The sequence below is a fragment of the Salmo trutta genome, chromosome 31 (assembly GCF_901001165.1).
Source record: "Salmo trutta chromosome 31, fSalTru1.1, whole genome shotgun sequence".
NCBI lineage: Eukaryota > Metazoa > Chordata > Actinopteri > Salmoniformes > Salmonidae > Salmo > Salmo trutta.
Genome location: NC_042987.1, coordinates 13,570,673 through 13,595,347, shown reverse-complemented (window position 1 = coordinate 13,595,347; position 24,675 = coordinate 13,570,673). Strand labels below are relative to the sequence as shown.

At 41.0% G+C, this 24,675-nt stretch overlaps 3 protein-coding genes across 6 annotated transcripts in view; 1 reads left to right on the top strand and 2 right to left on the bottom strand.

Moving 5' to 3' along the window:
* LOC115169585 (guanylate kinase) overlaps positions 1–4,221 on the bottom strand; it is a 33,414-nt gene extending 29,193 nt beyond the window's left edge. Inside the window, exon 1 of one of the 2 annotated variants that reach the window (XM_029725331.1) lies at positions 4,020–4,221. In XM_029725331.1, coding sequence (XP_029581191.1) covers positions 4,020–4,044 — 25 coding nt within the window. In that variant the 5' untranslated portion in view covers positions 4,045–4,221. Of the gene's footprint in view, positions 1–3,069; positions 3,180–4,019 lie in introns of those variants that run through there. The other variant, XM_029725330.1, reaches the window with a different exon arrangement.
* Positions 3,253–21,162, top strand: LOC115169584 (multiple myeloma tumor-associated protein 2 homolog). Its single transcript, XM_029725329.1, has 8 exons — positions 3,253–3,801; positions 6,703–6,856; positions 6,942–6,987; positions 7,295–7,377; positions 7,661–7,733; positions 16,208–16,296; positions 16,419–16,517; positions 20,498–21,162. The coding sequence occupies exons 1-8, from the start codon at positions 3,705–3,707 to the stop codon at positions 20,751–20,753; spliced, it is 897 nt and encodes a 298-aa protein (XP_029581189.1). The 5' UTR covers positions 3,253–3,704; the 3' UTR covers positions 20,754–21,162.
* A 1,208-nt stretch (positions 21,163–22,370) lies between these two features.
* Positions 22,371–24,675, bottom strand: part of LOC115169583 (ADP-ribosylation factor 1) — a 40,403-nt gene continuing 38,098 nt past the window's right edge. For all 3 annotated transcript variants that reach the window (XM_029725325.1, XM_029725327.1, XM_029725326.1), the window contains exon 5: positions 22,371–24,654. In XM_029725325.1, coding sequence (XP_029581185.1) covers positions 24,493–24,654 — 162 coding nt within the window. In that variant the 3' untranslated portion in view covers positions 22,371–24,492. The remainder of the gene's footprint in view (positions 24,655–24,675) is intronic.

Genomic DNA, 24,675 nt, shown 5'->3' with positions numbered 1-24,675 from the left:
TCATGTAAAATCAGTTGGCTCTTAAAATTTCATTAGGCTAATTGGTGGTTAATGCAGTCAGCAATATGAACAAAGTGTTCAGTCATGTAAGATATTCCACGTGTGTAGGCTCTATACATCTTTTTACATTTAGCCTTTATTTAACTAGGCATGTCAGTTAAGGACAAATTCTTATTTACAATGACGGTCTACCAGGGAACAGTGGGTTAACTGCCTTCAGGGGCAGAACGACAGCTTGGGGATTCGATCCAGCAACCTTTTGGTTACTGGCCCAACGCTCTAACCACTAGACTACCTGCCGCCCCAAAAAAGGGAGGTGTCATAGAATTACAACATTTATGTTAATCACATTACTTTTATATTTGAATGTAATCCTATATTAGTACATTCACACTGTGTTTTTCTGACAGCAAACAGAATTGGGTTCTTAGAACTATCATGAGTCTGTTAACGCTGACAGTAGATTTACGATGGCTTGGTGATAACCTAAAGACTGCATTCCATTCTAAGATTAGTGTCTGTGTGCCTGTCTGTCGGTGCCAGGGAGACCCAATCTCCAGTTTATTTATCCCATATGGAAGATGAACACTGGACTTAATCATTTGAGGGAATGACCTAGTGTCCTAGGTTACATTAGTATTTCTGTATATAAAAAAAACGATCTGTAAATTAACTAGAGACAGATATTTGGCGGCATGTAAATCTTGATGTTTGTTGCATGAGATCACAATGTACCTTTTTGTATAATTTCTATATCTGTTCTTCGTCACAAGGACTCAGGAACACTATAAAGTTGTAACCTAACCCTGTTTATTTGGTCTTGAAGTCTACACCATCGGGTGACCGTTAACACTCCATTACTGCAGTAATAAATAAAGTTAAATTGTTTTGAAGAAATCTAAAAGTGTCTCTCATTCGATTAGAATAATTTCACCAGAGGATATGCTTAACTTTAAAATCAGGGGTGAAAGTATATTTAATTTCTTCCCAGTACAGGGACTTCCTATGTTTGCACGTGCTTTTATTTAAACATTTTATGGGCCTAATAATAGAATTACATATAGATTCCCTATTAATTTAATAGTCAAGATTTGTTGTTTAACTTTCAAAATATATTAGCCTACCTTTTAACGTGTCAAACACAACCAGTCATGATGTTGTCATCTGATAGTCAGTTACTTCAGAAGGCTCATGTAGACTACCAGCGCACATTACTCAGGGACGGTGGAATTTCAGGGGGGGGGGGGGGGGGGGGAAATAGTTTAAGCCTCATTTAGATTTGTTTCTGCTTATAATGTATGACATTTGGTAGGCAATTTTTTGATCAACTTGTCTATAATTAGATATATTCAGCTTATCTGCTGTCATTACTTGATGCTCGTCTAGAACAGGGTTTTCCGAACTCGGTCCTGGGGCCCCTGGGAGTCGCGTTAATGCAGAATTCTGCGTTTTTCATGCAAAAAAAAAAAAAAAAACGCATAAGATATCTTGCTGCGTTTTGTAAACGCAGATAAAAAAAAAATGCTTCTTATTGTCATTTCTGCTCAGCATCAGACCAATGTTGTGCTTCAGTTATACTTCTCCACTTGGATGAGAAATCACAAACTGGCATTCTATCATCAGACGGCACTGACTGATATGTAGCTACTTTTCTCAGTGTTTCTCTGGTAAAATTAACTTAGGAAATGTAGTTGGCTACATTCTTTCTATGATAAAACATTAGAAATATGATGGCAATGCAAAAAATACATTGCTTTTTCATTGTAAGCTCATTTACTTGTGTGGCTGTTAACAGAAGTGCAATGCTATTTGGCTTTCATGAAAATTTAGCTATTTTCTGCCGAACGTGTTGCACGAATGTATTTTCTGTTAAGGAAAAAAATGCATGTGAAGTGGTTTCAAATGAAGGTCTGCATTTTGAAAATGCTAATTTCTGAACTCCTAACGTGACCCCGTTCAATACACAGCTGATTAAAATACTCAAAGCTTGATGATGAGACGGTTATTTGAATCAGCTGTGTAGTTTAGTTTTTTTGGCCCTAGCACATGCACCCAGTGGGGGCCCCAGGACCGAGTTAGGGAAACCCCGGTCTAGAATACTAAATAAAGCCTTGCTCACCAGAATGTCATATATCGATAGAATTATCAATGCATCATCAACAATCTAGTTGACGTTGGAAAAGTGATTTCATTTCCTCTTCACTCACGGAGTGAGGGCATTTAGGGACCAGGGAGATTTCCATATGACATCAGTTTGACCGGTTAAGGAACTGAAAAGATGTGAAAACGAGCCAACATGTTTCTTATAGTATTTCACTCAATCATTAGGTCTAAACAAGTCTTGCAACCTGAATTGATGCATACACTGCTGTCCACGCACTCATCTCTGCCTTGGCAAAATGTCTGTGTTACCATTGAACCACACCACATTTTGGAGCGTATTCCAGATCTATTTGTGAATTTTTCGTGCAACTTACATGCGGTAATGATAGTCAAATAGATTCCAAGAGAACTGTAGACTGCATACCCCCACTATTGCTCTTGCCGATACTTCATACCAAACCATTCCATCTTATTTTCCCCCCTGACAATAATCTAAAAACCATATTGCATGGGAAGGTCTTAGAATCCATATTATATGCAGTTAAAATAAGGCACTTGTTTCCATTCAACAACAAAGTAGACAAAAACAGCCAATCCAGGTCCAATCTGTACTAACAATCAGTTTTCCTTTTCTCACCATATTGTCCCCTATAATAAAAATCACAGGCATGCTGGCTTTCTAGAAACATCCAAGTTGAAGCCAGCTTAACGTTGACACCTAATTTAGGCACCACTTATAATATCTATAGCAGGTTGGACTTCTAATAGCTGTGTGGGAGAGGATAGATAATTATGTAAACAAGACATTTTAAACTTAATTAGAAAGCAAACATCAACTTCTGTCAAATGGAACACGGATTGACCAATGTTTATGGCCTGGCTAGCTAGCTTCTCCAGTGATGAGGGAAACAGCAGGGCTATTGACAAATTTTATAGACCAGCGGTCAAAAGAGTATATCATCCTACCTGAGAAGAGCCTGAAGAAATACCGCATATACATCTGCAATGACTGCGGTCCAAGATCTCAATAATGTCTCCAAGGCGTCTTCTCCATATTCTGTCCACCTTGTGTGAGAGCCATTACAGATCGAGTTTGACGTCATCATCACGAGCCAAATAAACGAGTAATTCGTGAGCGTTAAGACTGCATGCTATACACAGACTTCCACAGCTCGTTTGGCAATCTACAACCAAACCAATGTTTTAAAGCGGACATAGAAAATAATCGAATTGTTTGATTAACGTATTTTACAGTGGTAGCAGATTTAGCATTACGAACTGTGCGTAATGAACGCCCCCAGCTAAATTAGCCATCTGCGCGCATGCTGATCGTGCAAACGCCCGAGAAACAAAGCGGTTTGCAACGGTGGTGTACTTAGTTTTTCAAAAGTTTAGCTAGCTTACATTTCTTCAAAATACTAAAGGCTACTCAACGTGCTTCTAACGTTAGCTTGTTATATAATCCAAGTGCTCGCAGGAGGCGAACAAGGAAGAGAACCAACCTGGCAGGACAGTCAGAAGGAAACTCTGGATGCAGAACAATACAGGGCCTAGCGCGCACGTGTAAACAAGCCTTTCATCTTTATTAAAACTCTGAAATAATGTTTGGTGCCTCGAGATCTGGGGGTGTAAGGGGAGGGCAAGACCAGTTCAACTGGGACGATGTGAAAGGCGATAAACACAGGGAAAACTACCTCGGTAAGTGGAGTAAAATGGGGCATCCATCGTCAACGACAGTGCGGTGCTACAGTAGCTGTCTAGTTTACTATATTCGCCTTGCGAATTACTAGCCAACTGTTAAATCGGTCAATTTTAAATACTAGTTAGATGCGTGTAAGTGCCAATGTATAATCTACAATGTAGCTAGCAATAGTAACGCTAGCTTGTAAACATTTCTCAATGCCACGTTTTCTTACCTTTTTCCTTATTGTAGTCCTTCATTACATTGCTTGTGAGTAACTCAATATCTGCCTGAAACTTACTTTTGGTAAACCTAGTTATGTCAAACGCACACAGCAGACCCCATTATTTAATACTGGCAAGGTCCATGGAGAGCAGCACGCACTCTGCTGCAGTTGGTCGGGGAATGTGATGCTGCCAGCTACGTAGCTAGTAGGCGCACAGATATAGATGAAGTAACCATAAATACACACTATACTGAAATATAAACGCAACAATTTCATTGATTTTACTCAGTTACAGTTCATATGAGGAAATCATTCAAATGAAATAAATGCATTAGGCCCTAATCTATGGATTGCACATGTCTGGGAATACAAATATGCATCTGTTGGTCAGATACAGTACCTTAAAAGAATGGGCCTCAGGATTTCGTCACTGTATTTTTGTGTATTCAAATTGCCGTTGATAAGCCGTTGATAAAATGCAATCTTGTTCGTTGTCCGTAGTTTATGCCAGCCCATACCATAACCCCAATCTGTCCCCAAAATTGACATCTGCAATCTGCTCGGCCATATACGTGATCTGTTGTGAGGCAGGTTGGATGTACTGCCACATTTTCTGAAACGTGTTGGAGGCGGTTTATGGTAGAATAATTAACATACAATTATCTGGCAACAGTTATGGTGGGCACTCCTGCAGTCAGCATGCCAATTGCGCACTCCCTCAAAACTTGAGCCATCTGTGGCATTGTGTTGTATGTCAAAACTGCACATTTTAGTGCACCTGTGTAATGATCATGCTGTTTAATCAGTTTCTTGATATGCCGCACCTGTCTGGTGGATGGATTATCTTGGCAAAGGACAAGTGCTCACGAACAGGGATGTAAACAAATTTGTGCACAGCATTTGAGAAAAATACGATTTTTGTGTGTATTGAACATTTTTGGGATCTTTTATTTCAGCTCATGAAGCATGGCACCAACACTACATGTTGTGTTTATATTTTTGTTCAGTGTACATGGCCAAAAGTATGTGGACAGTCCATCAAATGAGTGGATTCGGCTATTTCAGCCACACCTGAAATCGAGCATCCAGCTATGCAATCTCCATAGACAAATGTTGGCAGTGGAATGGCCTGTACTGAAGAGCTCAGTGACTTTCAACTTTGCACCGTCATAGGATGCCACCTTTTCAACAAGTCAAATGTCTGCCCTGCTAGTGCTGTTATTGTGAAGTGGATATGTCTAGGAGCAACAACGGCACAGCCGCGAAGTGGTAGGCCACACAAGCTCACAGAACAGGACCGCTGAAGCGCGTAAAAATCATCTGTCCTTGGTTGCAACACTCACTACCGAGTTCCAAACTGACATTGCGTCTGGAAGAATGTTCAGCACAAGAACTGTTCGGGAGCTTCATGAAATGGGTTTCCATGGCCGAGCAGCCGCATGCAAGCCTAAGATCACCATGCACAATGCCAAGCGTCGGCAGGAGTGGTGTAAAGCTTGCTGCCATTGAACTCTGGAGCAGTGGAAACACGTTTCCTTGGAGTGATGAATTACGCTTCACCATCTGGCCGTCCAACGGACAAATCTGGGTTTGGCGGATGCCAGGAGAATGCTACCTGCACCAATGCATAGTTCCAACTGTAAAGTTTGGTGGAGGAGGAATAATGTTCTAATGCTGTTTTTCATGGTTCGGGCTAGGCCCCTTTGTTTCAGTGAAGGGGAATCTTAACGTGACAACATGTCATTCTATACGATTCTGTGCTTACAACTTCGTGGCAAAAGTTTGGGGAAAGCGCTTTCCTGTTTCAGTATGACAATGCCCCCATGCACAAAGCAAGGTCCATACATAAATGGTTTGTTGAGAACAGTGTGGAAGAACTTGACTGGCCTGCACACAGCCCTGACCTCAACCCCATTGAACACCTTTGGGATGAATTGCAACATAAGTCCCCGACCTCACTAATTCTCTTGTGGCTGAATAGAAGTCCCCACAGGTGTGTTCCAACATATGGAAAGCCTTCCCAGAAGAGTGGAGGCTGTTATAGCAGCAAAGGGGGGACCATCTCTATATTAATGTCCATGATTTTGGAATGAGATGTTTGATGAGCAGGTGTCCACATACAGTACTTCTGGGTGTGTGTGTGTGTGTGTGTAATGTATGTATGAATTGACTGACTTGAAACGCTGTACATTTTTGAGATGTTCTCCAAATTAATACACTGGTGATGTAAAATCTTAGAAAAATAGTTATCAACACTGCAGCCTGTTGCAAAATCTTAGATTTTTAGATATCACCCTGAGTAAGAATAGTTATGATAATCACTTCTGTGTTTGGAAAATCAAACATAATTAAACTTGATGTATAACTTCATTATTAAAGCCATGTCACTTTAACCATATGTACATACTACCTCAATCAGCCCGACTAACCGGTGTCTGTATTTAGCCTCGCTACTGTATATAGCCTTGCTACTGTTATTTTTCACTGTCTTTTTACTGTTGTTTTTATTTCTTTACTTACCTATTGTTCACCTAATATCTTTTTTGCAGTATCTGTTAGAGCCTGTAAGTAAGCATTTCACTGTAAGGCCTACACCTGTTGTATTCTGCGCACGTGACAAATAAACTTTGATTTGGGCATGCATGCTTGCATTTTAAGTATAGTTACGTCCCTGTTATTGTATCATCCCCAGGGAACTCTCTTATGGCACCAGTGGGGCGATGGCAGAAAGGCAAAGATCTGACGTGGTATGCCAAAGACAAAAAAGGCGTTGTCAAGCCTATGTCAAGAGAAGAGGAGCTTGCCACTGTGAAAGCAGCAGAGCAAGAGGCACTAATGGCTGCCCTGTAAGAGGAACATCACACAAAAATAAGAACCTTACAGAAATATTTGAATAAAATGTCAAGCTAATGTCTTATTCTGTGTTCTAAGAGGCCACAAGAATATAAAGAGACAACCAACTGGCCTGACCAAAGAGGTGCTACTTTTCTTCCTTCATAGTGTTTTTGAGACACATTTGTATTATGTGCTAGATTGTATGTTTTGGATCACAATCATGTCTTTGTTTTATAGTATCACAACTGCATTAGAACAGGGAAGATAACGTTTCAATAAATCACATTTATTTATTTATTTTTATTATTTTTTTGCAGTTGTCACAGTGATTTACAGTAACTAGACCAGATCCCAAATAGCAAGCATAATCCATTTCCAATCAAATTTGATCATACATTTTAGGGGTGAGAACATGATTGCTTTAATTCCAATTGCAATGTGCCCAACAGGACCTTTCAGATGTGTGCAGGAGGGAGGATGCGGAAGCTGAGGACAGAGATGTGGATAGAGTCTCAGGCCTTGGAAGCTCTGGGTAACTGACTGTGCTATTTGCAAAAGTGTTAGGTTCTGATTCTGTATTACAGTAGGAGATTTCACCAACAAGAGATTAATGGCTCTTGAGTTGTTTATGTATCCTCAGTTTAGAGATGTTTATTTTCTAAGCAATGTTGCTCTTTAGACTCTATTTTTGTAGGAACATAGATGAATCCATGGCCGAGTATCCCCTTAACATTTCAAATGGAGAAAGAAAGTGCTTGCCGTATTGGATTGGAGTGTACTAGTTGAGTAATTATTCATATGTTTTCTGTCATCAGTGCAACGTCACGGAAAATGGTGTTCTCCCAAAAGGAGAAGGAAGCTGCCAAAATTGGCTTGACAGTCTTCACAGTAAGTTTATTTTCATGCTCTCTGTGTAGATACATCCAAACTCAGTTTAGCTATCCAGTATAGTACACAACAACGTGTTGGTGTGTTAATCCATTTGTGTTAGCTACACATTTGTATCTCAGTGGCGTTTAAGATCAGGGAAGACACTTAAAAAAAAAAAAAAAATGTATGAGCATGACTGTATTTCTATTACAGCATATTGGATGACTGTCATTCATATTCCATTCCCCCAGCTCAATATATCATCGATAGGTTTAGGCTACTACATAATACTTGAATTTACCCTATATCCATCATGAGGTTGTTACAACCTAGCCTACAAATGAAAGTTTGAGAGACAAATTGGTGTAATCAAGGTGACAGACAATGATGCATTCAATACCTAGCCTGCATCTAGCTGATCTGGGGCGTAATCATTAGTCCAAACAGTTGCAAAATGTTCAGTATTGCAACTAAAAGGAGAGTTTCTATTGGACAAATTCAGGTAGGTCCATCCCTTTTCGTTCCGTTGGCTTCCATTTAAGAAATCCACGATTCTAAAATGGATTGTCTACTCGGGAAAACAGGGTGATGAAGGAGATAGAGCTAGACATACAAAGTCGTAGCATGCATGAAAATCTAATATTTTCTGAGATTCCTGAAGACGCATCCAATAATCCAGAGGGCATGATCAGAGAATTCATGGAATCCACCTTGAAACTTCCTCTAGAGACTGTAAACAAGGTGTCTTTCCACCGTGTACACAGACTTGGAGCTTGGCGAAACAAGACCAAGGGTACCCGACCGATCATTCCAAAATTTGAACACCACCAACAAAAGGAGCTGATCAAAAGCAGGGGAAAGGGAGCAAATTCGGTCTCAATGACCAATTTCCACAGGAGATAAACAAACGTCGCAAGAGACTGTATCCTGTACAGAGGCAACAGAGGGAGAGGGGTAAGCGTGCCTTTCTCATTGTGGACAAACGCTTTATAGATGGACAGCTCTTCCGAGACAGCTCCATAACACCGTGGCTGTACACAATTCTACAGGGACTTCAGGTTATGAAAAAAAAGAAAGTAACGTTATGGGAACTGTAAAAATATCTGAACACTGAAGTGGATATGAACACACACGTATTCAATTACATGTTCACTTACACATACGGACTAATACATATACACTTGATCTCGCTCTCTTTCTCTTTTCTCCCTCTCACCTCTCTCTCGATTGTCGAACTGTTCTATAATTTAATATGTTTCTTGTTTATAGTTTCTGTCTACATGTTTACAACAAGCAAGGGGAAGATCTCAGAATAGGGACATTGGGGAATAATAACATTGTATGGGATACATTTGTACTGTAGTGAAGCCGTCTCTATAGTAATGCAAGGTCTCTTTCATGATCATGTGAAACGTCAATTGCTATGGAAGTGCTGGGATGTGTTTTTCAATGATGTTAAAGGTAAATATGATGCAACTATGATGGTGATACAATATGGATTACAATTATCATCATGAATATTAAGGCAATATGCACTACATGTTACACACAGACACTTAACCATGCAAATTGGCGGGGTTATTATTTATTTGGATATCACACATATACAGACATCGTACACACTCACTAAATCACATCCAATATCATACACATCAACTTACTTAGATTTACTACACACATAATATCTTGTCTCAATTTTCTAACATCTGTGGCATTGGCTCACAGGCAAACAGACAATGGCATAGAACCTTTTTTTTATTTTTTATTCTAAATATCAGACATTTGAACGCTCTAGTTTTGACTGTCATAATGATGTTACTGATGGCAGTAACTTTACAAGCACTAATTAGGATCAATTTAGACTGAGAATAGTATCTAGTTATGGTAAGGGTGAAATAAGTATAGCCAGTTATAATTGTAACGGTTTAGCAGATTATTAAAAAAAGATCAGTCTTTGTGGCTAAAAGAAAAGGAATATAACATACTGTTTACAGGAAACTCACTACATATTTAGATGAAGTTGCGTGGGAAAATTAATGGAGTGGTGAAATAATTTTCTGTCATGGACAAAGGAACTCAAAAGGTGTGATGATATTAATTTAACAAAAATGAATGTGCAAATAGTTAGGAATGATTCGCAAGGAAGGTGGATCTTTTTGAATATGAAAGTGGACGAAAAAGAGATTTGGCTCATTAATCTATATGATCCAAATCAGGATGACCCATACTTCTTTGAAAATATACCAATTTATTGAACTTACAGGCAACAAATGATCAAATCGTTATGGTAGGAGACTATAACACAGTGTTAAGTACCTCGATGGACCGTAAGGGAAATCACTCTACAAACTATCATCACCGTGCCCTTAAGGAAATCACAAATATTATGGACACATTAGAAATAGTGGATATTTGAAGACTAAAAAACCCAGACCTAGTGAGATATACATGAAGGAGACTTAATCAAGCTAGTCGTCTTGACTACTTTCTTGTCTCTTTCCCTCTTGCATCAAAGGTTAAAAAAGTTTTAATAGGAGACAGAATGCGATCGGATTATCATCTAATTTGCCTTCGCATAACTCTTATAGAATTTCCATGTGGACGGGTATATTGGAAATTTAATCAAAGTTTACTGGAGGACAACTTATTTTTAACTAAGACAAAATCATTTATAACCATTTTTCCAGTATAATATAGGAACAGCAAATCCACTTATTGTTTGGGATACCTTTTTAAATGTACCTTCAGAGGTCATTCAATTCAATATTCATCAATAATAAAAAAGCAGTTTCTTGCTAAAGAGACAAGACTAACAAGGGAAATACATGAACTAATAGTACAGGTAGATACAAAATAAGTTAGAGGAAAAACTTGAACTTGTTCAAGAACGATCTAATATAATCTATTACAAAAATAAAGCACACTGGATGGAATATGTTGAAAAATGCACACAATTCTTCCTGAATCTCCAACACAGGAACGCTAACAAAAATAATTTGCAGAAACTCGTTACTGAAGATGGAGTCATCTATGATTCTCCGAATGATGTTTTAAAAGGGGAAGCTAAACATTTTAAGCAGATGTTCTCTTTTCCATCTCATCCTCTCCCACTGAATGAAGATTACGGTTAGGAATTCTTTCCAAATAATATAAAAAATTGAAAATTAACAAATGTACAGAAAGATCAGTGCGAAGGCCAAATTACAGAGAAGTTTGAGGCTATTAAATCCTTTGTCTGGAGGAACCCCAGGGCTTGATGGCATACCGGTAGAAGTATATCAAGCCTTTTTTTTTATATACTCAACTCCATTGTTGGCTTGTTTTAACTACTCCTATAGAAATGGTAGTCTGTCAGGTACTCAGCAGGATGGTCTGATTTCACTATTATTCAAAAAAGACCCAGATGGCAAATATAAAAACCCAGTCTATCTAAAAAAAAAAGACTGGAGGCACCTAACACTTCAATGTTGTGATGAAAAAATACTAGCGAAATGCATAGCACTCCGAATTAAAAGGGGTTTACCAGGTATTGTTCATCCTGATCAGACAGGTTTTTTACATGGACGATACATTGGAGATAATATATGACAACTACTAGAAATAATAGAACATCATGAAACCTCTAAGAAGCCAGGCCTGGATTTTGAAAAGGCCTTTGATAAAAGTAAGACTGGATTTAATTTTTTTCAATTTCAGTGATTCTCTTATAAAATGGGTAAAAGTAATGTATAGCAACCCCTGGTGTAAAATGGTAAATAACGGCTACTTCTCAGAGTTTTGATTTGTCAAGAGGAGTTAAACAAGGGTGTCTGCTGTCACAATATCTATTCGCTATGGCCATCGAAATGCTAGCTATTAAAATCAGATCCAATGACAACATTAGAGAATTAGAAATCCAAGGCTTAAAAACAAAGGTGTCCATGTATGCCGATGACTCAAGTTTTATATTAAGTCCGCAAGCTAGATCCCTGCAATGTCTCATTGAAGATCTAGATAGGTTTTAGTCCAGAAAAGTTAATTATGATAATTGTACAATATTACATATTGGATCTTTAAAAATAAAACTTTTACATTACCCTGCAGTTTACCTATAAAATGGGCTGACGGTGAAGTAGACATACTTGGTATTCATATCACAAAATATATAAATAAGCTCTCCACAATGAATTTCAATAGAAAACTTGTAAAAATAGACAAGATCCTGCAACCGTGAGAGGTAAATACCTGTCTATTTATGGAAAAATTGCCCTGATTAACTCCATAGTCAAATCTGTTTACTCACTTTCTTATGGCACTGCCTACTCCTGCTGATTCGTTTTTGAAATCATATGAGCAAAAATATTTTGCTTTATCTAGGATGCTAAACCAGACAAAATGAAGCGTGCCTATCTATATAATGAATATGAATTGGGGGGGATGAGTTTATTAAGTATAAAAGCACTAAACCTTTCTCTAAAAGCTTCACTTATTCAGAAGTTTTACTTGAACCTTAAATGGTTCTCAAGTAGATTACTAAGAAAAGCTCATCCATTGTTTAAAAATTGCCTTTGTGCAGATTGCCATGTCTCATTTAAGATTAATTGAAAATTATACTTTTTTTCAAAGCATTGCAGAGCTGGCTACAAATTCAATTTCTTCCCCCTGAAAAGATAGAACCAATATTATGGCTGAACTCAAATGTGCTGGTTGTTAAAATACCTGTATTTATGGGAAAGATGTTTGAAAAGGGTATTTTGTTCTAAAATTATGTTGAAAATTGGAATGGTAGCATTATATCTTTCATGGAGTTATCAGAATTGTACGGGAAGGTCTGCTCAATCCAAGAGTACAACCAATTGATTACAGCATTACCTAAAACATGGAGGAGGCAGGTGGCAGTGGGAGGAGGTCGGGAACTGGTCTGTCTGCCCAATATAAAGGATCAAAACTGGCAGAGGAATAAAAATTGCATTAATAGGAAAGTATACCAGTTTCATTTGAGGACCAGTATGTTGATAACTGTGCCATACAGATTGCAAAATAGTTGGGAAGAGATTTTTGATGTACTGATTCCATGGTACAGTGTTATTGAGTTGATATATAAAACGACGCAAGATTCAATACTTCGTGCTTTTCAGCTAAAATTATTACATAGAATTCTTGCCACCAACAAAACGTTGAATATTTGGGGCATAAAATCATCAAAGCTCTGCAGATTTTGTTGTCTCGGGTTCAGGAATGGCTGAAAATGCATAACATTGATCTAAAATTTACCCTAGAAATAGTATTGTTAGGAAATCTGCAGAGGCCGGGTCAGTCAATTACTAATACTCTTACTAAAAGTATTTATCTTCAACTCACAATCTGTGAATTCGATTAGATAGATTTAAATTGTATGTTAAACATCATAGTTGAAAGATACAGTGAGGGGGGAAAAGTATTTGATCCCCTGCTGATTTTATCTGTTTGCCCACTGACAAAGAAATGATCAGTCTATAATTTTATTGGTAGGTTTTATTTGAACAGTGAGAGACAGAATAACAACAAAAAATAAGTATTTGACCCCCTCTCAATCAGAAAGATTTCTGGCTCCCAGGTGTCTTTTATACAGGTAACGAGCTGAGATGAGGAGCACACTCTTATAGGGAGTGCTCCTAATCTCAGCTTGTTACCTGTATAAAAGACACCTGTCCACAGAAGCAATCAATCAATCAGATTCCAAACTCTCCACCATGGCCAAGACCAAAGAGCTCCCCAAGGATGTCAGGGACAAGATTTACATTTTTACATTTACATTTTAGCAGACGCTCTTATCCAGAGCGACTTACAGTAGTGAATGCATACATTTCATACATTTATTTTTATTTTTTCCCCCCCGTATTGGTCCCCCATGGGAATCGAACCCACAACCCTGGCGTTGCAAACACCATGCTCTACCAACTGAGCCACACGGGACCAAGATTGTAGACCTACACAAGGCTGGAATGGGCTACAAGACCATCGCCAAGCAGTTTGGTGAGAAGGTGTCAACAGTTGGTGCGATTATTCGCAAATGGAAGAAACACAAAAGAACTGTCAATCTCCCTCGGCCTGGGGCTCCATGCAAGATCTCACCTCGTGGAGCTGCAATGACCATGAGAACGGTGAGGAATCAGCCCAGAACTACACGGGAGGATCTTGTCAATGATCTCAAGGCAGCTGGGACCATAGTCACCAAGAAAACAATTGGTACCACACTACGCTGTGAAGGACTGAAATCCTGCAGCGCCCGCAAGGTCCCCCTGCTCAAGAAACTACATATACATGCCCGTCTGAAGTTTGCCAATGAACATCTGAATGATTCAGAGGACAACTGGGTGGAAGTGTTGTGGTCAGATGAGACCAAAATGGAGCTCTTTGGCATCAACTCAACTCGCCATGTTTGGAGGAGGAGGAATGCTGCCTATGACCCCAAGAACACCATCCCCACCGTCAAGGTGGAAACATTATGCTTTGGGGGTGTTTTTCTGCTAAGGGGACAGGACAACTTCACCGCATCAAAGGGACGATGGACGGGGCCATGTACCGTCAAATCTTGGGTGAGAACCTCCTTCCCTCAGCCAGGTCATTGAAAATGGGCCGTGGATGGGTATTCCAGCATGACAATGACCCAAAACACACGGCCAAGGCAACAAAGGAGTGGCTCAAGAAGAAGCACATTAAGGTTCTGGAGTAGCCTAGCCAGTCTCCAGACCTTAATCCCATAGAAAATCTGTGGAGGGAGCTGAAGGTTCGAGTTGCCAAACGTCAGCCTCGAAACCTTAATGACTTGGAGAAGATCTGAAAAGAGGAGTGGGACAAAATCCCTCCTGAGATGTGTGCAAACCTGGTGGCCAACTACAAGAAATGTCTGACCTCTGATTGCCAACAAGGGTTTTGCCACCAAGTACTAAGTCATGTTTTGCAGAGGGGTCAAATACTTATTTCCCTCATTAAAATGCAAATCATTTTATAACATTTTTGACATGCGTTTTTCTGGATTTTTTTGTTGTTATTCTGTTTCACTGTTCAAATAAACCCACCATTAAAATTATAGACTGATAATTTCTTTGTCCGTGGGCAAACGTACAAAATTAGCAGGGGATCAAATACTTTTTTCCCTCACTGTATATGTTGCGTAGAAATCCGAAGAGGGTGGCCAGCAGAGGTGGGCGGGATGGGCTGAGGGAAGTTGGGGATGTGGAATTGGAGACAAGTGGGAGTGGATTTGCTGCAAATACAGACACACTCACACGCATGTAAATAGTGCCAGACATGCACTCAAACATATACAGTTGGCCTTGCTGTTATGATTTTACTCATCTTTGTTGTCCATTGTTTGTTTTTTTGCATTGTTTTCTTTTGTCATTTTTTCTTTTTTCTCATGAGTTCATTTTCTTGGTTGTTGGTGCATGGGGGAGAGGGTTCTTGGGGGTGGGGAATGGAATACATTTTATTTAAATAAATAAAAAACATTTCTTGGGGGGGACAGTGGGAGGGGTCTCGGATGGTTGAGGGACAGCTGTGGGGGGATCTTGGAGGGTTCGCGTCCCTGTTTTTTTTTGCCTTGTGGGAGATCTGTCGACGTGTCCTTGAGCAGGGCGTTGACCCTGGATGGTTCTGTGTGCCGCTCTGAATGGGAGTCTGTTGGATGACTGGTGTGGTGTAGTTGTTGAGCGGCTTCACTGCAAGCATTTTGTATGTTTTGGATATAAAAAAATTACAAATCTATTAAAAAAAAAAAAAAAAAAGAAACGTTTTGCAACAGAATCGGCGGAATGTACATATACGCTTGGATGAGTTGCAGTGTTGGATAGCCTTCATCCAGCTAGCTAACATAAATAGCATTGTTCTCTGAATCTAGTTGTTTAGTAGGCTAAATTAGCTTCATTAGCTAAGTGAAAGGTAAACTAAGAAGAAGAGAAATACTAAATATAGCTATAAATGAATTTGTTCAAAACTGCTAAACTATATTTCTCTGAGTCAACTTCTCACTACACTTTATGCACTGCAGTGGTAGCAATCTGTAGCTTATGCTTTCAGTATTGGATTCATTCTCTGATCCTTTGATTGGATAGACATGTCAGTTTATGCTGCAAGCGCTCTGATAGGTTGGAGGACATCATCCGGAAGTTGTCATAATAACTGTGTACGTCTACGAAAGGGGGTGAGAACCATGAGCCTCCTAGGTTTTGTTATGAAAATAGCTGTCCTCCGGCTACACTATTGAACTATCTCAGAAGATGCGGTTGAGGCTACTATAGACATTCATTGCAAAACAGTGTTTTAATCAGTTATCTGGTGACGTTAATATATTTATTATAGTTGTATCTAAAAATGATAACTTTTTATGAAATTCACTGAGTATGATGGTCCCTTTGTTCTTCTGTGGAGCCGCCACTGGTGTAGCTACATGATTTATACAGCTTGGGAATTGATGCTGTAATAGACATGTTACATGATTATGGTCATAATGGAGAGCATTATTTTCACAGCACCATAAAACAGAAGGGAAGTCTGGAAGCCAGGAAGCCTCAGCCAGAAAGATGTCTGAGAACACAGAGAAACAGGACATGGATCAAAGGTAACGTGTTATTGATCACATATTGTGTTGTCAATCGATTCCCTGAGGTACATTTCTTCCATTACTGTCTAAACAAAAAATATATATAATCAAGACTTGTCCGTTATACTTTCCCATCATAGACATGAGAGCAACAAAAAGAAGAAAAGGGAGGAGAAGAAGAAGAAAAGGCAGAGAAAAGACTCTTCCTCCTCTTCAGATTCAGACATTGACAGTAAAAGGTTAGCATGTTTCTGCCTTTTTAACCTGCAGGTCATTTGTACATATTATCCTTATGCCTTTTTAAAATGATAATACAACATTTACCACAAGAAACTGTGAATAGTACATGGCGCCGACAGAGATGGTCGCCTCACGTTCTTAGGAAACTATGCAGTATTTCGTTTTTTTTATGTATTATTTCTTACACTGTTACCCCAGAAAATCTTAAGTCTTATTACATACAGCCAGGAAGGACTATTGGATATAAGAGCAACGTCAACTTGCCAACATTACGACCAGGAATACGACTTTCCCAAAGAGGATCCTCTGTTTTGGACCACCACCCAGGACAATGGATCGGATCCCAGTAGGCGACCCAAAACAACGGCGCCGCAGAAGGGGCAGACGGAGCGGTCTTCTGGTCAGGCTCCGTAGACGTGCACATCGCTCACCGCTACCGAGTATACTACTCGCCAATGTCCAGTCTTTTGACAACCAGATAGATGAAATTCGAGCAAGGGATGCCTTCCAGAGAGATATCAGAGATTGTAACATTCTCTGTTTCACAGAAACATGGCTCACTCGGGATACGTTATCAGAGTCGGTACAGCCACCCGGATTCTTCACGCTTCACACATCGCGCAGACAGAAACATCTCTCTGGTAAGAAGGGTGGGTATGCCTTATGATTAACGAGTCGTGGTGTGATCATAACAACATACAGGAACTCTAGTCCTTTTGGTCACCTGACCTAAAATTCCTTACAATCAAATGCTGACCGCATTATCTACCAAGAGAATTCTCTTCGACTATAATCACAGCCGTGTATATCCCCCCCTGAAAGAACTTCAATGGACTCTATGTAAACTGGAAACCACATATCCTGAGGCTGCATTTATTGTAGCTGGGGGTTTTAACAAAGCTAATCTGAAAACAAGGTTCCCTAAATTTTATCAACATATCGAATGCGCGACCCGGGCTGGCAGCATTCTGGATCATTGCTACTCTAACTTCTGCGACGCATACAAAGCCCTCCTTTCGGCAAATCTGACCGACTCCATTTTGTTGCGCCCAGCCTATAAACAGAAACTAAAACACGAAACGCCCATGCTCAAGTCTGTTCAACGCTGGTCCGGCCAATCTGATGAAGCGTGGACTGGGATATGTTCCGGATAGCCTCAGACAACAACATTGATGTATACGCTGATTTGGTGAGCGAGTTTATTAGCAAGTGCATCTGTGATGTTATACCCACGGTGACTTTTAAAACCTTCCCCAACCAGAAACCGTGGATTGATGGAAGCATTCGAGCAAAACTGAAAGCGCCAACTACTGGTTTTAATCATGGCAAGGCGACCGGAAACATGACCGAATACAAATAGTGAAGCTATTCCCTCCGCAAGGCAATCAAACAAGCTAAGCATCCGTATAGAGACAAAGTGGTGTCGCATTTCAACGGCTCAGACACGAGACGTATGTGGCAGGGTCTACAGTCAATCACGGATTACAGAAAGAAAACCAGCTCGTTGCGGATATCGACGTCCTGCTCCCAGACAAACTAAACAACTTCTTTGCTCGCTTTGAGGACAATACAGTGCCACTGACACGGCCCGCTACCAAAACCGGCGGGCTGTCCTTCACCGCAGCCAACGTGAGTAAAACATTTAAATGTGTTAACCCTCGCAAGGCTGCCGGCCCAGACGGCATCACTAGCCGTGTCCTCAGAGCATGTGCAGAGCAGCTGGCTGGTGTGTTTTCGGACATATTCAATCAATACCTGTCCCAGTCTGCTGTTCCCACATGCTTCAAGAGGGCCACCATTGTTCCTGTTCCAAAGAAAGCTAAGGTAACTAAGCTAAACGACTTATCGCCCCGTAGCACTCACTTCCGTCATCATGAAGTGCTTTGAGAGACTAGTCAAGGACCATATCACCTCCACCCTACCTGACACCCTAGACCCACTCCAATTTGCTTACCGCCCCAATAGGTCCACAGACGACGCAATCACACTGCCCTAACCCATCTGGACAAGAGAAATACCTATGTAAGAATGCTGTTCATCGATTACACCTCAGCATTTAACACCATTCTAACCTCAAAACTCGTCATTAAGCTCGAGACCCTGGGTCTCGACCCCCGCCCTGTGCAACTGGGTCCTGGACTTTCTGACGGGCCGCCCCCAGGTGATGAGGGTAGGAAACAACATCTCCACCTCGCTGATCCTCAACACTGGGGCCCCACAAGGGTGCATTCTCAGCCCTCTCCTGTACTCCCTGTTCACCCATGACTGCGTGGCCATGCACGCCTCCAACTCAATCATCAAGTTTGCAGACGACACTACAGTGGTAGGCTTGATTACCAACAACGACGAGACGGCCTACAGTGAGGAGGTGAGGGCCCTCGGAGTGTGGTGTCAGGAAAATAACCTCTCACTCAACGTCAACAAAACAAAGGAGATGATCGTGGACTTCAGGAAACAGCAGAGGGAGCACCCCCCTATCCACATCGACGGGACAGTAGTGGAGAAGGTGGAAAGTTAAGTTCCTCGGCGTACACATCACGGACAAACTGACATGGTTCACCCACACAGACAGTGTGGTGAAGAAGGCGCAGCAGCGCCTCTTCAACCTCAGGAGGATAAAGAAATTTGGCTTGTCACCACAAACCTTTACAGATACACAATCGAGAGCATCCTGTCGGGCTGTATCACCGCCTGGTACGGCAACTGCTCCGCCCACAACCGTAAGGCTCTCCAGAGTGTAGTGAGGTCTGCACAACGCATAACCGGGGGAAAACTACCTGCCCTCCAGGACACCTACACCACCCGATGTCACAGGAAGGCCAAAAAGATCATCAAGAACAACAACCACCCGAGCCACTGCCTGTTCACCCGCTAACATCCAGAAGGCGAGATCAGTACAGGTGCATCAAAGCTGGGACTGAGAGACTGAAACACAGCTTCTATCTCAAGGCCATCAGACTGTTAAACAGCCATCACTAACATTGAGTGACTGTTGCCAACATACTGACTCAAATCTCTAGCCACTTGAATAATTAAATTGGATATAATAAATGTATCACTAGTCACTTAAATAATGCTACTTTATATCATGTTTAGATGCCTTACATTACTCATCTCATATGTATATACTGTAGTCTATACCATCTACTGCATCTTGCCTACGCCGCACGGCCATCGCTCATCCATATATTTATGTGTACATATTCTTATTCATTTCTTTACACTTGTGTGTGTATAAGGTAGTTGTTGTGAAATTGTTAGATTACTTGTTAGATATTACTGCACTGTCGTAACTAGAAGCACAAGCATTTCGCTACACTCGCTTTAACATCTGCTAACCATGTGTATGTGACAAATTCTTTTATTTGATTTGACACAAGTTCTAATAATGCTACAAGACAAGTCTTTGCACTAGAGGGCGCTAAATCACTGTTGCAGGGGGAGGTGGAGCTGGTTTTTGGTTCCATCTCAAAAGCTGAGTTTTTGTGCCAAACTTCAAAAGTTCTGTCAACCATTAAACTGTGTATGCTTGGTCGAAATATAGAACAGGTTGTAGCTACCCTTACTAAGGATGTGTCAGTTAATGTGTCCAGCTGCTTAATTAGGTGGTACTACAGGGCAATGATGATAAATGAGTCTTATGATGTTTAGCAGCAGGAAGAGGTAGTCTTATGAAATTTTAAAATGGGTGTAGGGTTGATTTGAACTGAGTGAATGCATCATCCAGCCCACGTAATGCTTATCTTGTTTTTTGGGGGGTGGGGCGGGGAAGGCCTTATTTATTATTTTCATATGGAACCCAGGTAGTTATCATCCTCATAGATGAGGTAAAGGTTTGTATCATAACATTAAGTGTATCTCTGCTTTATCTTCCTCAGCCAGCTCTCACAACAGCTTACTTTGACCCCCACCTACTAGTCCCAATCATTGACTCTGTGTGTGTGTGTGTGTGTGTGTGTGTGTGTGTGTTACTCCTCAGGCACAGAAAGGACCACCATCATCATAATCCATCATGCCTCAGTCAGACTGGAGCCAGACCCCATGACAGCCATTCAAGGGGGGGGCCAAAGGGCGAGCGCCACCCCTCCTCCTCCCAACGACGCCAGCAGAGGCATGACACAGACTCCTCCGACAGGGGGTCCCCTGTCCCCCGTCACCGTGCTAGCCACAAGGCAGCCCCTGCTGCTCCTACACAAAGCCACAGGCGGCGCCATGACACAGACTCGGACGATTAAGTTCCCCCCTAACCCCACAATCAGACACACGCAGAGGGAGAGGAGCCCTCTAGTCCACAGCAGAGCAGCTTGACTGGTTTATGGACTGTCCTCATGTACCTCTGGACTGGACTCAGTGGACTGTGGTTGAGAACAGTGTGTCAATCTGTAGGCTACTCCTCAAACCACCCACAGGCTTGTGACCTTGTTGGAACTGATTGTCGTTTTTATCTGTTGAATTTGTCTTGGTTATTTTTTTCTGAACCAGCACAAATGTATTTTATGATCTAGCTACCAAAATTGAGGGACATTTTGCCACTATTCATGCAAGTAAATCAGGGACTAGTAAGTACTGAAAGCAAGATAAGTAGATGTGTACTTGGTGCTGAAATTAAGTTACTGTCAATAAAAACTATTGCTGTCCAAAATATTTCATTCTGGTGTCACACTTTCCCATACCACCAAAACATATATATAAAAAAATGTTTTTTTAAAGCGGGCCATCAACTGTTTGTCACCTATTTGGTTTGTCTCTCTTGGTCATCTGTTGAAAATCCTCTCATTCCGATGCTTATAGCCTCCAATACCCCTCTCCATCCCACTGTGCCTCCTGCACTACTCAGCAGCTTTGCTCCTTTTCTTTCCTCCATCAAGCCAGAACTCCTTTGTCCTCATCCCTCCATTCTGTTCTAGGTTCAGCTCCCTGCCTCCCTGGCTGTGGTGAGATACCATTGGAATGCACTCCAGTGGTCATAATGGAGTATAGTGTTTGCGTTTGCCTTGAATTGGCTCTGAAAGGGGCATTCTGCTGGCTGGCACCTGGGGGTGCACTAAAAAGAGCAAGGCATTCACAAAGGAAAGTGCAAAAAACCAGGCTGGTCCTTTATATGGCCGAGTACCGTTAGGACCACCACACACAAACCAAGCTGATGGACCAGCAGGAGAGGAGGCAGAGACAAAGCCATCCTCTAAGGGACCTGAGAGTCCCGCCCCTCCCTCTTCTACCATACTCTCCTGCCATGTTTTATAGGCTTGGCTGCGTTAACCATGGCAGCCTAATCAACCTGAAAGAGCGTTGTCCTAGATTGCTCCCCAATTATTGCCTGCCTCCCCCCCGGTGCAGACACCAACATAACAGACATACAGGGACAGGCCTCACTATCTCCATTTGTCACTTATTCAACACCAGTTTTGGCTAGTTAGTTGGCTGTCATCACCTTTGACTAACCTACTCCATTAGTCCCAGGTCATGGGGTGAGAGTAGTTGGGTGTGATTGAGGATTTGGGGCTAGAGAGTGGAGGCTGTGACACCAAAGTACAGGCCATGTCCATTTTTAGAGGATGTGAAGTCATTTTGAATTCAAACAGTCAATGGGGAGAGAGGCTTGATTTAACTTGTACGCATGGGGCAGGGCCAGTTTCTAACTTGGAAGTTATTAATAATTAATATGTGAACTGAAATACACAATTTGCTTAGTGACAGTTGGTAGATTCATTCAGATACATGTTGCCTTCCTTGGTTTGATCTGTCAACCGATAATGTTAGAGTCCAAGGAGATAAGAGGTTAATGATGTAATGTCAGCATGATCAAATCCAATTTATATTTCACTTAACTGCACAAAGACAAACAGAACATGTAAACGTTATCTAATTGCTTTAATTACAGTGCTTTTCTCAAATTTAACTGAAACTTTACATTTAAAAAAAATACCTGTTTAGACATTTTGGTAAAGAGATTAACAAGGTTTTCAACAAAGGTTCAAGCAATCAGTTTAAAATCAAGAGAAGTTGTTTTAATCCAATGCCTTTAAAAGAAACACTAAGACATTTCCATAGCACTCTGGTGGACATGGCTGGGGTCAATTCAGGAAGCAAAATTAAATAAAATGCATCTATTTTCAACAACTTCTCAAACTGTGGAGTAGAAGCATTTTGAAAGTTTATTACAATCAAGTTTCGAATTCACTTCCTGAATTGACTGCCTTCAATTCGATCCCAGCCCTGCTGGTGGAATAACACCCAAAACCTTTTGATAAGATGCTCAAAGGTTCGTAATGGAAAAGCATGTTTCTTTGACATGAGGACAAAAGTATACCTCAGAACTTGCCACAGACAACATGAGCTGCAAAGGAGAGAAGATACTAGCACTAATTTCAAAAATGTGGAGCTCATACAGATTTCTTATTGCCACTGACACATGCCTCATTCCAAAACAATTAATATACTTTTATCATTTTCATTAAAAGGCATGAAAACAACATCTTGAGGTCATAATGGAGGCGAATGCAGGACGTCAGAATGTAGGCCTATAACTGTTTTGTCATACCAGTGCATCACATAGCATACACCTTAAATTATAGGGTTGTTGTGGCGCTAAGTCATTGTGATGCGGATGTTGAGGAAATCAAGGCATCCCAACCCTTGAGCACCTGCAGTTGACAGGAGGGGTAACGACAGAATGCTTGTGCAGACTAAAAATGTAAACAATCAATTAGCTAGTCCCGCTGACAATCAATGTGTGTTTGAGATAGATTCTGCACAGGATATGGGATTATTATAGCAAAGGATATGGGATTATTATAGCAAATGGATAGGCAGGAAGGAATTCTGCTTCTCTAGGCATTGTAAAGATCTGTTGATTTGTGCAGAATCTATGAATCTCTAACATGCACATGTTGCTAGCCAACAAGACCAACATACGGACCACATCCTGCACTTTTTTTGCTATTAAATTCAGGTTCATTGTGACAAAGGCAGTACACATGATTATTAACCTAAACCGCTGTCATACAAACAATGCTGAACAGACACCTCTGCACATCATAAAGCAGGTGAATGATGAGACTCAGGAACAGACTGCATGGCAGCCACTTCTCAAAATGATATGGCACACAACAAAAGCTGGTAAGTGTTGACAAGACTTTTTGACTTTGAAGCCCATGAGCTCTGTTTTAGGCTTCATCTCAAGAACATTCTCACAGTACAACTAGTTAATGCCAGTGTTTTGCTAAATGGTATTTTGGGAGAGCAGGATATTGTAGCATTGAGGTATTAAACCATAATTGTATCAAGTAGTGCATCTGTATAAATGCATTATTCAGAACCCCCCCCCCCAAAAAAAATATATGAAACGCTCCTTCTTACAGTACAAATTACCAGCTGACATATAATGCAGTCATTAAATGTTAGGTTGAGACATGGGGTCCCATGATAGCTGGTTTAATCATTTTTTTTGCCTCCCTTTTCCATTTACTACACACGAGTATGTCTGCCCAAGGGCCAAGAAGAGGAAATAACCCAGGTCGATTTTTGTAAGTGTGCAATAAGCTGCCTCATAACCCCCCACCCCCCATTTTTTTTTTACTATTTACATTAAATAAGAAACCCTGACAGTTTTCCAAGATTGGGTTATTATCCCCCCCTGGCCCACATGGTGTATTGTTGTAACTTGAGATGAGAAATGAGGGCAGCTTTCCAGTAGGTACGTTTTGACAAAAGTAGCTCAATTTGCAACATCAGAAGAGTACAAACAACAGTAGAGAGAAGATAGTGTTACCCTTTTCACACTACTAAGCCGAGCCAAACTGAGCCTTGCCGAGCTGTACTGCATCGGCCTGGTTACTCATCTACTACAGTTGCTAGAACCTTCCTGGAAAGGAAAATGTGGAAGGAAAACATCCGAGCCACTGTACGGTTTGGGTCGGCAGGATAGTGTGAAAACGGTATATGTGAGTTGAGGAGGACAGCGGATGATTAGGCCTATTTCTGGTTTTTTAACTGATTAGACAACCAATCCAGTCCTTCATAGAGACCGTCTCCGCTGGTAGCACAGGTGGCCTGGATGTACCAGTTTCTATGGCGGAGGGAGTGCAGTCCCAGCTTGTCTGTGATTTCGGCCGCATTCATAGCATTTGGGAGGTCCTGAAACGAGACATTTTCCCA